The sequence below is a fragment of the Stegostoma tigrinum genome, chromosome 19 (assembly GCF_030684315.1).
Source record: "Stegostoma tigrinum isolate sSteTig4 chromosome 19, sSteTig4.hap1, whole genome shotgun sequence".
In the NCBI taxonomy this organism is placed as follows: domain Eukaryota; kingdom Metazoa; phylum Chordata; class Chondrichthyes; order Orectolobiformes; family Stegostomatidae; genus Stegostoma; species Stegostoma tigrinum.
The window spans coordinates 432,928-449,294 of NC_081372.1; the positions used below are offsets into that span (position 1 = coordinate 432,928).

General features: G+C 44.1%; 1 protein-coding gene across 1 annotated transcript in view; it reads right to left on the reverse strand.

The window, feature by feature from the left end:
- Positions 1-16,367, reverse strand: part of fer1l4 (fer-1 like family member 4) — a 253,912-nt gene that overhangs the window by 207,584 nt on the left and 29,961 nt on the right. Inside the window, exons 7-11 of the mRNA XM_059652665.1 lie at positions 14,664-14,813; positions 13,955-14,012; positions 9,642-9,773; positions 6,798-6,860; positions 3,455-3,539 (exon numbers count right to left, since the gene is read on the reverse strand). Coding sequence (XP_059508648.1) covers positions 3,455-3,539; positions 6,798-6,860; positions 9,642-9,773; positions 13,955-14,012; positions 14,664-14,813 — 488 coding nt within the window. The remainder of the gene's footprint in view (positions 1-3,454; positions 3,540-6,797; positions 6,861-9,641; positions 9,774-13,954; positions 14,013-14,663; positions 14,814-16,367) is intronic.

Consider the following 16,367-nt stretch of genomic DNA (forward strand, 5'->3'; position numbering starts at 1 on the left):
TAAATCACATTTGATTAATTTGCTAGAGTACTTTGAAGATATAATTAGAAAAATGAACAATGGAGATCCCATATTTTAGTATACCTGGACTTTCAGAAGGCATTTAATAAGGTATGGAGTTAAGGGTAATTTGATAGCTTAGACAGAGGACTGACAGAGTCCTCAGGAAGCAGAGAGTTCGGGTAAATGGATCTTTTTCTGATTAGCAAGCTGTAATTAGTGAGGTGCTACAGAGTTCAGTTCTTGGTTCCCAAGTATTTGAAATGTATTAGATTAGATTCTCTACAGTGTGGAAACAGGCCCTTCGGCCCAACAAGTCCATACCGCCCCTTGAAGCATCCCATCCAGACCCATTCCCCTATAACCCACACACCTCTGAACACTATGGGCAATTTAGCATGACCAATCCACCTAACCTGCACATCTTTGGACAGTGGGAGGAAACCGGAGCACCTACAGGAAACCCGCATAGACACGGGGAGAATGTGCAGACTCCACACAGACAGTTGCCTGAGGATGGAATCGAACCCGGGTCCCTGGCGCTGTGAGGTTGCAGTGCTAACCACTGAGCCACCGTGCCGCCCTTAAAAGGTCTAGATGCAGGGACAGAAAGTACTGCAGTCAAATTTGCAAATGGCACAAAAATAGATGGGGAAGTAAGTTGCAATGAAGAAGTAAGAAATTTACAAATGAATATAGATAAATTCAGTGAATGGGCTACATTTCAGTGGTTAGCACTGCTGCCTCACAGCGCTGGGGTCTCAGGTTTGATTCCACCCTCGGGCAACTGTCTGTGTGGAGTTTGCACATTCTCCCCATGTCTACGTGGGTTTCATAGAACATAGAGTATAGAGCATAGAACAATGCAGAACAGGCCCTTCGGTCCTTGATGTTGTGCCGACCTGTGAACTAATCTAAGCCCCTCTGCCTACACTATCCCATCATCATCAATATGCTTATCCAAGGACTGTTTAAATGCCCCTAATGTGGCTGAGTTAACTCTGGGTGCTCTGTTTCCTCCCACATTACAAAGATGTGTAACTTGGTGACTGGCCATGCTAAATTGCCCATACTTCTCAGGGATATGTGGGTTTGTTGGGTTAGCCATGGGAAATGCAGGGCTACCAGGATGGGGTGGGTCTGGTTGGGATGCTCTTTGGAGGGTTGGCGTGGACTTGATGGGCTGAATGGTCTGCTTACACATTGTAGGGATTGTATGATTGTGAGGTGTAGCAAATTTTAATCATGGATCTGTAGAATTGACTACCCCAAAGTATGGTGCAGGAGTAAATTCAAGGAGGATAGAAACAGATTTTTGATTACCAATGGGTTGATAAGTTATGAAGAGTAGGCAAGAAAGTGGAGTTGAGGGCAAGGTGAGATTATATTCAATGGTGGAACAGGCTCAAGTGGCTGAATGGTGCCCTCCTATCCTGAGTTCTTATGTTCTACATTGAGTTCTTTCGTATGCTCCTGAGGGGAGAGGAGGCAACAAACAAGTTGCTAGAATAACTTAAAATCATTTCTTCTACTAAAACTAAACGGAACTTTAATCGATTTGAATGAAGTGATGTCAATGATAAAGCGAAGAGGGGATTCAGTACTAATTCAATTAAGCAACAATGAAATAACAGGAATAGACTATCCTATATTAGTAGAATTAGGCTAAGAACAGAAGGTCAGAGTAACAAAGCAAGCTGAGCCTCTGTGTGAATTCCATGAGGTCATTCTGCACACGTGCAAAATGCTACTCTCCAGCCACGTAAGCCTACATAGAACATAGAACATAGAACATAGAACATTACAGCACAGTACAGGCCCTTCGGCCCTCGATGTTGTGCCAACCTGTCATACCGATCTCAAGCCCATCTAACCTACACTACTCCATGTATGTCCATATGCTTGTCCAATGATGACTTAAATGTACCTAAAGTTGGTGAATCTACTACCGTTGCAGGCAAAGCATTCCATTCCCTTACTACTCTCTAAGTAAAGAAACTACCTCTGACATCTGTCCTATATCTTTCACCTCTCAATTTAAAGCTATGCCCCCTCGTGCTCGCCGTCACCATCCTAGGAAAAAGGCTCTCCCTATCCACCCTATCTAACCCTCTGATTATTTTATATGTTTCAATTAAGTCACCTCTCAACCCTCTTCTCTCTAACGAAAGCAGCCTCAAGTCCCTCAGCCTTTCCTCGTAAGACCTTCCCTCCATACCAGGCAACATCCTAGTAAACCTCCTCTGCACCCTTTCCAAAGCTTCCACATCCTTCTTATAATGCGGTGACCAGAACTGTACACAATACTCCAAATGCGGCCGCACCAGAGTTTTGTACAGCTTCACCATAACCTCTTGGTTCCAGAACTCGATCCCTCTATTCATAAAAGCTAAAACACTGTATGCCTTCTTAACAGCCCTGTCAACCTGGGTGGCAACTTTCAAGGATCTGTGTACATGGACACCGAGATCTCTCTGCTCATCTACACTAATAAGAATCTTACCATTAGCCCTGTACTTTGCCTTCCAGTTACTCCTACCAAAGTGCATCACCTCACACTTGTCTGCATTAAACTCCATTTGCCACCTTTCAGCCCAGCTCTGCAGCTTATCTATGTCTCTCTGCAACCTACAGCATCCTTCGTCACTATCCACAACTCCACCGACCTTAGAGTCGTCTGCAAATTTACTAACCCATCCTTCTACGCCCTCATCCAGGTCATTTATAAAAATGACAAACAGCAGTGGACCCAACACCGACCCTTGCGGTACACCACTAGTAACTGCTCTCCAGGATGAACATTTCCCATCAACTACCACCCTCTGTCTTCTTTCAGCAAGCCAATTTCCGATCCAAACTGCTATATCTCCCACAATTCCATTCCTCCGGATTTTGTACAATAGCCTACTGTGGGGAACCTTATCGAACGCATTGCTGAAATCCATATACACCACATCAACCGGTTTACTCTCATCTACCTGTTTGGTCACCTTCTCAAAGAACTCAATAAGGTTTGTGAGGCACGACCTTCCCTTCACAAAACCGTGCTGACTATCCCTAATCAATTTATTCTTTTCTAGATGATCATAAATCCTATCCCTTATAACCTTTCCCAACACTTTACCAACAACTGAGGTAAGGCTCACTGGTCTATAATTACCAGGGTTGTCTCTACTCCCCTTCTTGAACAGAACTTGATTCCCTGACCGAGAATCGAACCTGGGCTGCGGCAGTGAAAGCGCCGAATCCTAACCACTAGACCACCAGGGATAGTCCCTGACCGACCTGATAGCTCTGTGAGTCCTTGTTGCAAGTGTATGATGTGACAGGAAGTCCAGTTATTTTCAGAATCAAGTGAGAAAGGGAACCATACAATAAGGACATTTATAACAAAATGAAGATTGTGTCTCAAGAATTAATAGAACATCACTGATGTACAAATGTATCTAATTACCAGGCTGTTGATGGACAGTCCCTGCATCAATCTTGAATGTTCCCAACTGAACTCCAGTGAATGGAATTTTTTTTGCGTGAACAGCCTAGAGCACAAACAAAATTAGGCATAAAACAAATGGTTGCCAATGTTTCTATTCAAGTTCATTCTTTCACAATAACTGCAAACTGTGAAACTCTTTGGTGCCCTCAAATTTCCCTCAGGCATATCTCGGGTGTACTGAAAATACTTAATTTAACCAAGTTCTTATAGTTTCAACCTAATAGAGCCCTGCATTCTTGGACTGACACTTCCTCACGGTCTACAAATCAATAATAAGACTTTTTAAATCGTAATCACAACACAATCAAAATCAAATCATCAGAAGGTTTGTCTTGTTTGGGAATCGAAAACAGTGAGACAATCACTTATTACAGTGTCGCTTCGCGGAGGAGAACACTTTGCCAACATTCCTCATCCCAGTTGTTTTACAACAAGGCCTACTCAGAACAATTGGACATGGATTCTCATGAATGATAGGTTTGAAACTGTGACTATTTTTCAAAGTGGAAGGCAATAAGTAGCTGTGAAACCTTACTTCAGTGACTGGCGAGAACTCTAGTGAAATTATAGTCCTGCATAAATGTTCCTTCCCAGAGTTTGAATTCTAAACACCTCAACTAAAAACAATAATATAAAGAAGTAAAATAAAGTGGATGCTGGAGATCTGAAATAAAAGCAGAAAATGCTGCAGAAACTCTCCAGCTCAGGCAATTCTGTGGAGAGAAAAACAGAGTTCATATTGAGAGTTCAGGATGATTTCTGCAGAATCAAACAGGGATGGAAAATTGATTGTGTTTATGCTGTTGAGAAGGAAGCAAGAGGAGCAAGTGGAACAGATGGCAAGGAATGTTGAGAGCAAAAGACAAAGGGACTGCTAATGATAGTAAAGGAACAATATCAATGAAGTATAAGTGGTAATGTGGGGGTTAAATGCAGAAAACAGATCAGCTAGACTGAGGGCAAACTGATGGAAGTACTGTGGAAAAGAGGGCGTGAAAGAACACAATGGGGTGGGGAAGGGAGGACAATGTTCATGTTCTGGGCTTGTGAACTCCCTTTTGAATCCTGAAGACTGTAAAGTGCCTGAGCGACAAGTTAGATCAGTTTGCATTGGGCTTCAGCAGAGCATTGCAGTAGGCACAGGATAGAAATATTTGCATGGGAGCAAGATGGTTTATTCAAATGGCAAGCAACTGGAAGGTTGAGCATTCTTATGGGATGGAGCAGAGGTGTTCTGTAAAGTGATTACCCAGCCTGCATTTGATCTCACCAAGGTAGAGAGCGCTGCCTCTTTGAGCAATGAATGCAGTATAATAGATTCATAGAAGTGCAAATAAAACAATGCTTCACCTGGAATAGAATCTTATCAAATCCCTACGGTACAGAAAGAGTGCACCTTCCCTCCGCAGGCCCGAACCAAACCCCTACTCTATCCCTGTAACCCTGCATTTTCCACAGCTAATCTACCTAGCTGGCACATCTCTGAACACTACGGGCAATTTAGCATGGCCAATCCACCTAAGCTGCACATCTTTGGACTGTGGGAGAAAACTGGAGGACCGGTGAAAACCCACACAAACATGGGGAGAATGTGCAAACATTACATAGACAGTTGTCCAAGGGTGGCACTGAAACCAGCTCCCTGGTGCTGTGTGGCAACAATGCTGACCACTGAGCAACCGTGCCACTCCAAGGGAGGAGCAGAGTCCACATGGAAGGCTTGTTTGGGTCTTGGAGAGAGGGACAAGTGTAATACATTCCACAGTTTTATCTGAAGGTGCTATGGGAGAATGAGGAAGTGCTCGGACGGATGGAGAAGTGGACCAGGGTATCACAGAGGGTATGGGCCCTCTGAAAAGGTGACAGTGGAGGGGAGGAGAAGATCTGTTTGATGGTGGCACCCCATTGGAGGTGATGAAATTTGCTGAGGATGATCCTTCAATGGCAGAGACTAGTGAGGTAAAAAAATAAGGACATGGGGAACCTATTGTTGTTGTGGGAGGAAGGGGAAAGGATGAGGGCAGAAGTGTAAGAAATGACCCTATCAACCACAATGGTGGGAGTCCTCAGTTGAGCAAAAATGAGGACATGTCAGAGGGACCCCAGTGGAAGATGGCACCACTGGAATAGATGCAACAGAAACAGAGAAACTGAGAGGATGAATGGAACCCTTGCAGGAAGCAGGGTGCGAAGAGCTGCAGTCAGAGAAGTCAAGACAGAGAAGGGGAAAGTCAGAGTTGGACCAGGTGAAGGTGAGAGAATGATGAAAATTGGAAACAAGATTTATTAATTTTTCTTGTTTTGGATGAGAACAGAAAGCAGCGCTGTTGACATCGTCAATATACCCAAGACAGAGTTGCGGGAGGGACCCTGAATAGAACAGGAATTAGGAATCATCCATACACTTCACAAACAGACAGGCATTGCTAGAACTCATGCATGTTAGAGCTGGCCACAGCTTCAAACTATCCTGATGGGAGATGGACATGTAGAGGGATTACACGTCGATGGTGAAAAGGAGACAGGTAGGACCAGAAAACTGGAAATTTGGAACCAATGTAAAGCGTCAGAAGAATCACATGTGCAAGTGAGAAAATACTTAATGAGGGGAGAAACAAAATGCTCAAATTAGGGAGAAATATGTCTGGGGGGTAGAAGCACGATAGCTCTAACAAGACAACAAACTGTGGAGCTGGATGAACACAGCAGGCCAAGCAGCATCTCAGGTGCACAAAAGCTGACATTTCGGGCCTAGATCGTTCATTAGAAAAAGGCTTTATCTGATGAAGGGTCTAGGCCCGAAACGTCAGCTTTTGTGCTCCTGAGATGCTGCTTTGGCCTGCTGTGTTCATCCAGCTCCACACTTTGTTATCTTGGATTCCCCAGCATCTGCAGTTCCCATTAGCTCTAACAGAACAGTCCCGTTTGTGGATTTTGGGAAGAAGGTGAGATCAGATTGTGTGGGTTTGGGGGACTACGAAGTGGATATTTCCAGAGGAGATGAGATCAGTGACAGTCCTGGAAATAACAGCCTGATATTTGGTGGTGAGATTATCGTCAAGGGAGAGATAAGAGGAAGCACCTGAGAACAAGTACCCATCTTGAACCAGGTAGAAGTCGGCACGCCAGGCAACAGCTGCACCCCAACTTATCAGCAGATTTGCTAATAAACTAGGTAACAAAGCCTGATGAGTACAGTCGATTTCTGTAGCTCATTTCCCTTTTGTAATTATCTTAAATCAAAATCTGAACTTAGTATTTGAGTAATTAAATATTCTTGCTAGTAACAGTTCATACTTACTTTAATTTCAATAATTTTATCAAACAAGACAGCTGGTGGCTCTTGGAATTCAAAAACAAAATACTAGGAAGAAAACAGACACAGTAGTTTATTGTAGTAAAAATAGAATGCACTAGAAACATAGAAAATAAAAACAGCATTAGGCCATTTGGCCCAACAAAGCTGCCTGCTCTGTCACTCAACATGATTATGGCTGATCTTCTATCTGAACATCATACTTGTGTTCTCTCCCTACCCTTAACATTTTAGCTTTCAGAAGTCGATCTGTTGCTTTCTCAAATATATTCAATGGCTCATCTTCCACTGCCTTCTGTGTTTGAAAACTCCTGACATGTGCCATACTCTGAGTAAAAGAATTTCTCCTCACCTCAGTCCAAAGTGATCTACTCCACATCCTGAGACTGTGAATCCAGTTATGAACCCCTGATCAGGGGAAACTGCATTCCTGCATCCAGTCTGTCCATGTCCATCAGAATTTTGTGTGTTTATTTCATACTCTCATTCTTCTAAACTCCAGTGAATACAGGCCTAGTCAACCCAATCACTCCTCATAGGGCTGCCCTACCATCCCAGGAATCAGTCTGGTGAATATTCACTGCACGCTCTCTATGGTGACTGTGTCTTTTTTTAGAAAGGAGACTAAAACTGCACACAGTACTCCAGGTGTGGTCCAGCTGGAGTAAGACTTTCTTGCTCCTGTACTCAAGCTGCCTTGTAATGAAGGCTAAGACACCACTTCCCCACCTAACATGCTGCACCTGCATGTTTGCAGCAACCACTATAAGGCCACCCAGGTCCCTTTGTACATCAACATTTCCCAATCGATCAGCATTTAAGAAATACTTGGAGTATTATTTAACAGCAACACTTCCCTACTTTCATACTCTATTCAATCAACAATAAATGCCAAAATTCCATTTGTAATCCTTATTTCCTGTTGCACCTGCATAGTACTTTTCTGCAATTCATGCACAATGACACATAGGTACAGAAATCCCTCTACACTGAAGTACCCTGAAGTTTCTCTCTATGTAAGTGATAAGTTGCCTTCATTTACTAAATTCTGGCCCATTTATCTAATCCTATCAATATTCCCTTGTTAATTTTTTATTTCTTCATTACCACTTACTTTCCTACTAATTTTGTTGTCATCTACAAATTTATTTTCTACTCCTCTACTGAAGGTATGAATCCAACTCCCCTGCTATTTTGTTATTCCCCGGGCTCGTTTTGTAAGAGCCTTGTGTTCAGTTTGGACTCTTCCTTCCTTTTTACATATTTAAAGAAGTCCTTTTTGTCAATTTTTATTTTACTTGCTAGTTTGCCTCCTAGTTTATTTTCTTCGTCTTTATTAGTTTTTTTGGACATCTTGTGTTGGCTTTTAAAATGCTCCCGATCCTCTGGCTTACCATTAATCTTTGCCGCATTGTATGTTTTAGTTTCAATGTGATACTAACCTAAAGTTCCTTGGTTAAGTATGGTTAGCTTATCCCCTTACTAGAACCCTTCTCCCCACTGGAATATATCCTTGCTATAAATCATGAACTTTTTTGCTAAAGGTTTGTCATTGTTTCTCAACTGTTTATTCTGCGAAGCTCCTTTCCCAGTCCACTCCAGCCGACTTAGTCTTCACCCCCATGTGATTTAAATTATTTAGCAGATATTTCTGACCCAAGTTTCTCACTTTTAAATGAATGATAAATATATTACGGCCACTGTTCCCTAGGGGAGCTTATGTATTAAACCTACTTCATTACACATTACAAGATCAAAAATAGCCCAATTCCTGGTTAGATCTACAAAATATTGTTCTAGGAAAATGTCCCAAATACTCTCTATGAATTACTTTCTATGGCCACTTTTGCCAATTTAATTTTCTGAATCTGCATAAAGACTAAAGTCACCCATGATTAATGTACTTTTTTAAAAATTCCCTCATTATCTCTGATTATTCCACGTCATACCATATAGCTACTGCTACAGAGCCTGTAGACTACACCGACCAGTGGATTATTCCCCTTGTTATTTCTTAACTTTATCTGATACAATCCTAGATTATTTCTTGCTATTGCACTTATTCCTTCTCATACTAATGAACAAACCCATCGCTCTTCCCTTCCTGGTTGCCTCTCACAGATTCCTATATCTCTGAATATTTATGTACCAGATTTCATCCTTGTAACTGTAATTCTGTAATGACTATAAGATCATATCCCTGAACCTGTATTTGTGCCATTCATTCATTTATTTTGTCCTGAATACAACGTACATTTCTATCCCTCTCTAGATATCACTATCAAAGTGGTTGTGCAGTATAGCTGCTATATCCTTTTGCTTTATAAGCTCACCTATCCCACGTCCCGAACCCTGGTTTGTAACATTTTTTCCATGGTCCCACTGTTCATTTGCATGGGCTCAGAACTCATGTTTGGTCCTGACATGTATGATACCCTCTGTTCCAGTAAAATGAAAGTCCATAATACCAACATTAACATTCAAAAATAATGCAGCCTCAAAACACAAAACATAAACAAGATACAACAAAAACGTACAATTGTATTACAGTGCAATAATCAGCAGCTTCGTACCCCAATTCCGTCCATTACACCCCATAATTACACACCTTGACAATACTGTTCATTGCATCCATAGTAACACACGCCATACATCCCATAATGACAAACCCCAATAGTACTGACCCATTACACCCAATAATCCTGTCCAAAACACAACATAAGTCAGTCACTAAAGCACTTAGCTGAATGATGCGTGTTCCTTTGGTAATGTGGTCGGGTGGTGCCTGTTAATTCGACAGATTGATATGAAGTTATTTGGTGAATTTACCTCATTATAAAATGGGCAGTTAGTGGACTTCTGAGTTGCCGTGTGCTTCTTTTCATCTCCCACCTTCACATAAATCACTGGGTCGATGTTGACTCCAATTAATTTTCGTGCCTCGAGAACATTGATTGTTATCTGCAAAAGAAACAATTGATGAAGAACATCGCAATACAGGAGGCCATTCTGTTTCTTGCCTCAGATTCACACAGGAAATATTTCAGGCCTATTTCACAGCCTCCCATTATTGGCTGGCAAGACTAGACAAACTGATGCTAATTTCCTCCTCACTCAACACTGGCAACGAGCGTTAAACAACAGGAGTTGGTAATATAACAAAGTGTGGAGCTGGATGAACACAGAGGGCCAAGCAGCATCTCAGGAGCACAAAAACTGACGTTTCGGGCCTAGACCTTTCATCAGAGAGGGGGATGGGGAGAGGGAACTGGAATAAATAGGGACAGAGGGGGAGGCGGACTGAAGATGGAGAGAAAACAAGATAGGTAGAGAGGAGAGTATAGGTGAGGAGGTAGGGAGGGGATAGGTCAGTCCAGGGAAGACGGACAGGTCAAGGAGGTGGGATGAGGTTAATAGGTAGGAGATGGAGGTGCAGCTTGAGGTGGGAGGAAGGGATGGGTGAGAGGAAGAACAGGTTAGGGAAGCAGAGACAGGTTGGACTGGTTTTGGGATGCAGTGGGGGGAGGGGAAGAGCTGGGCTGGTTTTGGGATGCAGTGGGGGGAGGAAGGATTTTGAAGCTTGTGAAGTCCACATTGATACCATTGGGCTGCAGGGCTTCCAAGCAGAATATGAGTTGCTGTTCCTGCAACCTTCGGGTGGCATCATTGTGGCACTGCAGGAGGCCCATGATGGACATGTCGTCTAAAGAATGGGAGGGGGAGTGGAAATGGTTCGCGACTGGGAAGTGCAGTTGTTTGTTGCGAACTGAGCGGAGGTGTTCTGCAAAGTGGTCCCCAAGCCTCCACTTGGTTTCCCCAATGTAGAGGAAGCCACACGGGGTACAATGGATACAGTATACCACATTGGCAGATGTGCAGGCGAACATCTGCTTGATATGGAATGTCATCGAAGGAATCGAAAGAGAAGGGGACACCACCCTATCGCCCTCCACCTCCTCCAGGACTTCCAATTCCCTGGCCCCCAACACCTCATATTCACCATGGACGTCCAGTCCCTGTACACCTGCATTCCGCATGGAGATGGCCTCAAGGCCCTCCGCTTCTTCCTGTCCCGCAGGCCCGACCAGGCCCCCTCCACCGACACTCTCATCCGCCTAGCTGAACTCGTCCTCACACTCAACTTCTCTTTTGACTCCTCCCACTTCCTACAGACTAAGGGGGTGGCCATGGGCACCCGCATGGGCCCCAGCTATGCCTGCTTATTTGTAGGTTACGTGGAACAGTCCCTCTTCCGCACCTACACAGGCCCAAAACCCCACCTCTTCCTCCGGTACATTGATTACTGTATCGGCGCCGCCTCTTGCTCCCCAGAGGAGCTCGAACAGTTCATCCACTTCACCAACACCTTCCACCCCAACCTTCAGTTCACCTGGGCAATCTCCAGCACATCCCTCACCTTCCTGGACCTCTCAGTCTCCATCTCAGGCGACCTGCTTGTAACTGATGTCCATTTCAAGCCCACCGACTCCCACAGCTACCTAGAATACACCTCCTCCCACCGACCCTCCTGCAAAAATTCCATCCCCTATTCCCAATTCCTCCTCCTCTGCCGCATCTGCTCCCAGGATGAGGCATTCCACTCCCACACATCCCAGACGTCCACGTTCTTCAAGGACCGCAACTTTCCCCCTGCAGTTGTCGAGAACCCCCATGACTGCGTCTCCCGCATTTCCCACTACACATCTTTCACACCCCGCCCCCGCCACAACCGCCCCAAGAGGATCCCCCTCGTTCTCACACACCACCCCACCAACCTCCGGATACAACGCATCATCCTTCGACTCTTCCGCCATCTACAATCCGATCCCACCACCCAAGCTATTTTTCCATTCCCACCTTTGTCTGCCTTCTGGAGAGACCACTCTCTCCGCGACTCACTTGTCCGCTCCACACTCCCCTTCATCCCCACCACACCCGGCACCTTCCCCTGCAACCGCAGGAAGTGCTACACTTGCCCCCACACCTCCTCCCTCACCCCCATCCCAGGCCCCAGATGACCTTCCATATCAAGCAGATGTTCACCTGCACATCTGCCAATGTGGTATACTGTATCCATTGCACCCGGTGTGGCTTCCTCTACATTGGGGAAACCAAGCGGTGGCTTGGGGACCACTTTTCAGAACACCTCCGCTCGGTTTGCAATAAAGAACTGCACCTCCCAGTCACGAACCATTTCAACTCCCCCTCCCATTCTTTAGATGACATGTCCATCATGGGACTCCTGCAGTGCCACAAGGATGCCACCCAAAGGTTGCAGGAACAGCAACTCATTCTGCTTGGGAACCCTGCAGCCCAATGGTATCAATGTGGACTTCACAAGCTTCAAAAAATGTAAAATTTCAATTTCCTGAAGACAAGTGGCAGTACAGAGATAAAATCAGCAGTATATTTATGATTTATCAGGAAATACGCCAGGTTCTACAGGGTTAAGATTTGTAATGCGTTTGCATACCTCATTAGCGTGCAACAGTTTTGAGTATAGTCCCACCTTCAGGATAATGTTTGCAGTGCATGAGAATCTTGTGATCCCAAGTTCGCAAACATTTAAAGGTAGTGAGTGTTATATAAAGGAGGGCTATCTGAGACTGCAGTATCACAGTGTGGTAAGTTTAACAATGGACGTTAATGCAAACATTCCATCAAGGGTGCACGAAAAATGTTTTATTTCTTCTACAATTAAGGAAATGTGTCAATACACTTAACTCCTGATTAACCTAGTCTTAACACGTAATGCTGCTAAACACAAGAATGAAGTGAAACCAATATCATGTGGAACACTTTGCAAGGAAAATGCAAGTTTGGAAACATGTGGGCCACCAACAAGCTCTCAATGGGTTTTATGTGAATCAAATGGAATTGGGCAGGAAGTTATCACTGTGAAGAACCACTGTCCTGTTTGACTAGGAAGCTCTTAGCCTGCTGTTATCTGCTGCATTACCAACTAACAACAGGGCCCATCAACGAAAAGCTTCCTCCTCCCCACAATTAAACACACAAGCCACCAGCATGTTGTACTTTTATCGAAATCAGATCAGAAATGGACGAAAGGGAGAGCACGTAAAGGGAAGCCAGCTCCTGTTACAACATTGGCTACTGTTTGCAGTTGATACGATCCCAGGCTAAGGAACTTTACCGATTGTTACCTGCTCTCCTGAATAAGTAATTAAAGTTGGTGGAGTGGTGGACAGTGTGGAAGAATGTTGCAGGTTGCAGGGAGACTTGGATAAACTGCAGAATTGGGCTGAAAGGTGGCAAATGGAGTTTAATACTGATAAATGTGAGATTATTCACTTTGGGAGGAAGTGTAGGAAGGCAGAATACCGGGTCAATGGAAAGATTCTTGGTAGTGTAGATGTGCAGAGGGATCTTGGTGACCATGTACATAGATCCCTGAAAGTTGCCACGCAGGTTGATAGTGCTGTTAAGAAGGCTTACAGTGTGTTAGGTTTTATTGGTACAGGGATTGAGTTCCGGAGCCGTGATGTCATGCTGCAACTGTACAAAACGCTAGAGCAGCCTCACTTGGAAATATTGCGAGCAGTTCTGGTCGCCCCATTACAGGAAGGATGTGGAAGCATTGGAAAAGGTGCAGAGGAGATTTACCAGGATGTTGCCTGGTCTGGAGCGCAGGCCCTATGAAGAAAGGCTGAGAGACTTGGGTCTGCTCTCATTGGAGAGAAGGAGGCTAAGAGGGGGTTTAATAGAGACATACAAGATGATCAGAGGATTAGATAGGGTGGACAGTGAGAGTCTTTTTCTGAGGATGATGACTTCAGCTTGTACAAGGGGGCATAGCTACAAATTGAGGGGTGATAGATTTTAGACAAATGTCAGAGGCAGGTTCTTTACTCAGAGAGTGGTAAGGGTGTGGAACGCCCTGCCTGCCAATGTAGTTAACTCAGCCACATGAGGGGCATTTAAACAGCCCTTGGATAAGCATCTGGATAATGATGGGATAGTGTAGGGGGAGGGGCTTAGATTAGTTCACAGGTCGGCGCAATATCGAGGGCCGAAGGGCCTGTTCTGCGTTGTACTGTTCTATGTTCTGTGTTCTAAGTGTGGCTACATGTCCTATCAGCCAACTCTAAATTCATATTTAAACCTTGTATTTCACTCATTACCTGGAAATTCTGTATTCCGGGTGTTTCCAGTTCCATCCGGCTGAAAAACCTACAGCGACTGTGGACAAAATTATTCTGAATTTAGTATTTCAGTAGTTGAGTAAGACCACTGTGGAGTAATCAACAAGTAGGTAACAGACTAGGCAAATAAAAACCTCCCAACAGATACCAACAGACTGAACTAAGAACTTCGTTCCTTACGGAATAAAAAGGTTTCAGATGAAACCTTACTCCCAGATTATTAAGTACAAAAACAAATATATCGCCAATTCCAAATTGACCATCTGCATTGGAGCCACAAAAATAGAACCAAGATTTCATGGCTACCTCAATATGATGCATCTGAAAAAGCAGTAAAGTACATTTGCATCTCATGCCCGGTTAATAGAGATCCCAATAATACTGTCCATTACTCCCATAAGTCACAGGATCTCATTCTCTGCAGCACTGCAGGAAATCATGTCCGTTCATTCTGAGTTCTAGAGGCAGTTATGAACTTCATTGGACTGTTCAATGAACATTAGATGTCATGTAGCCCCAGTCAATGTTCCTCCCCTAACCAATCACATCAATATAAATTGACTGATCGTTCATCTCATGACTTAGTGTGAGATCTTTCTATACAAAAAATGCTTTCATGTTGGAACACGTGAAGAGTCACTACATTATAGTAACAACATCAAAGCACGTACTTTGTCTCATCATTTACCTTTTCTGTGGAGTGAAAGAGACAGAACTGATATCAACTTCTGAAATATCGACATCATCGTCATCTTCAGCGCTATCAGTGTTCACTAAATTCCGTCCAAGAGCTCTTGTCTTTTTATCCAACTGATCCTCTTTATCCAGTTCTGAATACCTGCCAGAGAGTGAGAAGTGATGAGGAAGGTGTCTCGTATTTCAATGGGAGTAAAGTACAAAAGGAGTAAAACCTTGATAGGGCATTGGGGAGATCACACCCAGTGCACTACAGACAGTTTTGATCTCTGTCCAGTAGAAAGGAGAGAACTGCACAGGAGGGGATTTAGAAAAGATTCGCTTGGCTGATTCCTGTGTTGAAGGACTTGTTTCATGAAGAAAGGGTGAACAGGAGGGGTCCATCCTCATTGGAATTTCAAAGACTGAGTGAGAATCTTACTGGAATATATCAAGCAGAACTCTACATTTCCTCCCTAGCAGATTTGTAGGCAGGGTGCTCCATAATTTTCCTCCAATGTTTTCCCCATCCAGTTTCCAGTAGGCCTGACCTTTCCACAGTTGAACAGTACAAGAGTGAGGCGCAGGCACCCAGTCTGCCTTAGCTCCTACCGAGACCCATAAGTAGACAATTAATGACCATTTGAGGTGATTTTGTGACAGCTATGATTTTCTAACAGGCAGGTCAAGTTGAGGGATGGGGTGTAGATCTGGAAAATGACACAGCTGACGCAGCGGGCAGGAAGGGTGGTGGGTCTCTTTTAAAACTGTACAGACAGTCCCATCCATCACAAGGTCGACTCCTGCAGGTGCTTCCTCCTCCCCTCACTCCTCCAGCAACACCCACAAGCCTGAATCTGCTCACACACTGAAGGCCTCATTGCCCCTAGAGACCCTCACACTTGTCTGCTCCTGGGCACGGTCCCAGTCCTGTCCTCTGGTGCTGTTAGGGCAAGAGGAGACACTTCCCCCTGAGTAAGAGAAAGTCACATTTGCAGTTAATTAATATCAATGGAGCATGAAATATCTATCAGGCACCAAAAACTAGCAGTGAGTTCACTGTTAAAACATGCCTATATAAAAGTCTTCAGAGACAGTAGGAACTGCAGATGCTGGAGAATCTGAGATAATAAGGTATAGACCTGGATGAACACAGCAGGCCAAGCAGCATCAGAGGAGCAGGAAAGCTGACGTTTTGGGCCTAGACCCTTCTTCAGAAATTATAAAATTCTTGCCCACAGGGTTGAGATGTTCCTTATTATTGATGAATCTAGGATTGGAGTACAGTTTATAAATAAGGGCCCTCACCCTTAAGATGGAGATGAAAATGATTTTGTTCCGTTAAATTTGTTCATGGGATGTGAGTCTCAGGCTGCTCCAGTATCTATTGCCCATCCCTAATTGCCCTCAAGAAGGTGGTGATGAACTGCCATTTTGAATCATTGCAGCCTATGTGGTCTGGTAGACAAAATGCTATCACGGAGGAAATTCCAGCACTAGAATTCTAAGTCAGGATGGTGAGAGACTTGCAGGGAACTTGCAGGTGGTGGTATCCCATGTATCTGGTATGGTTATCCTTCTCGGTGGTAGCGGTTGTAGGTTTGGAAGCTTGTGGTCAAAGGTGATGGTGAATTTCTGCAGTACATCTCTGAAGATGGTACACACTGCTGTTACTGATGATGACACTTTCTATCACTTTATTAGTGATCAAGTATAA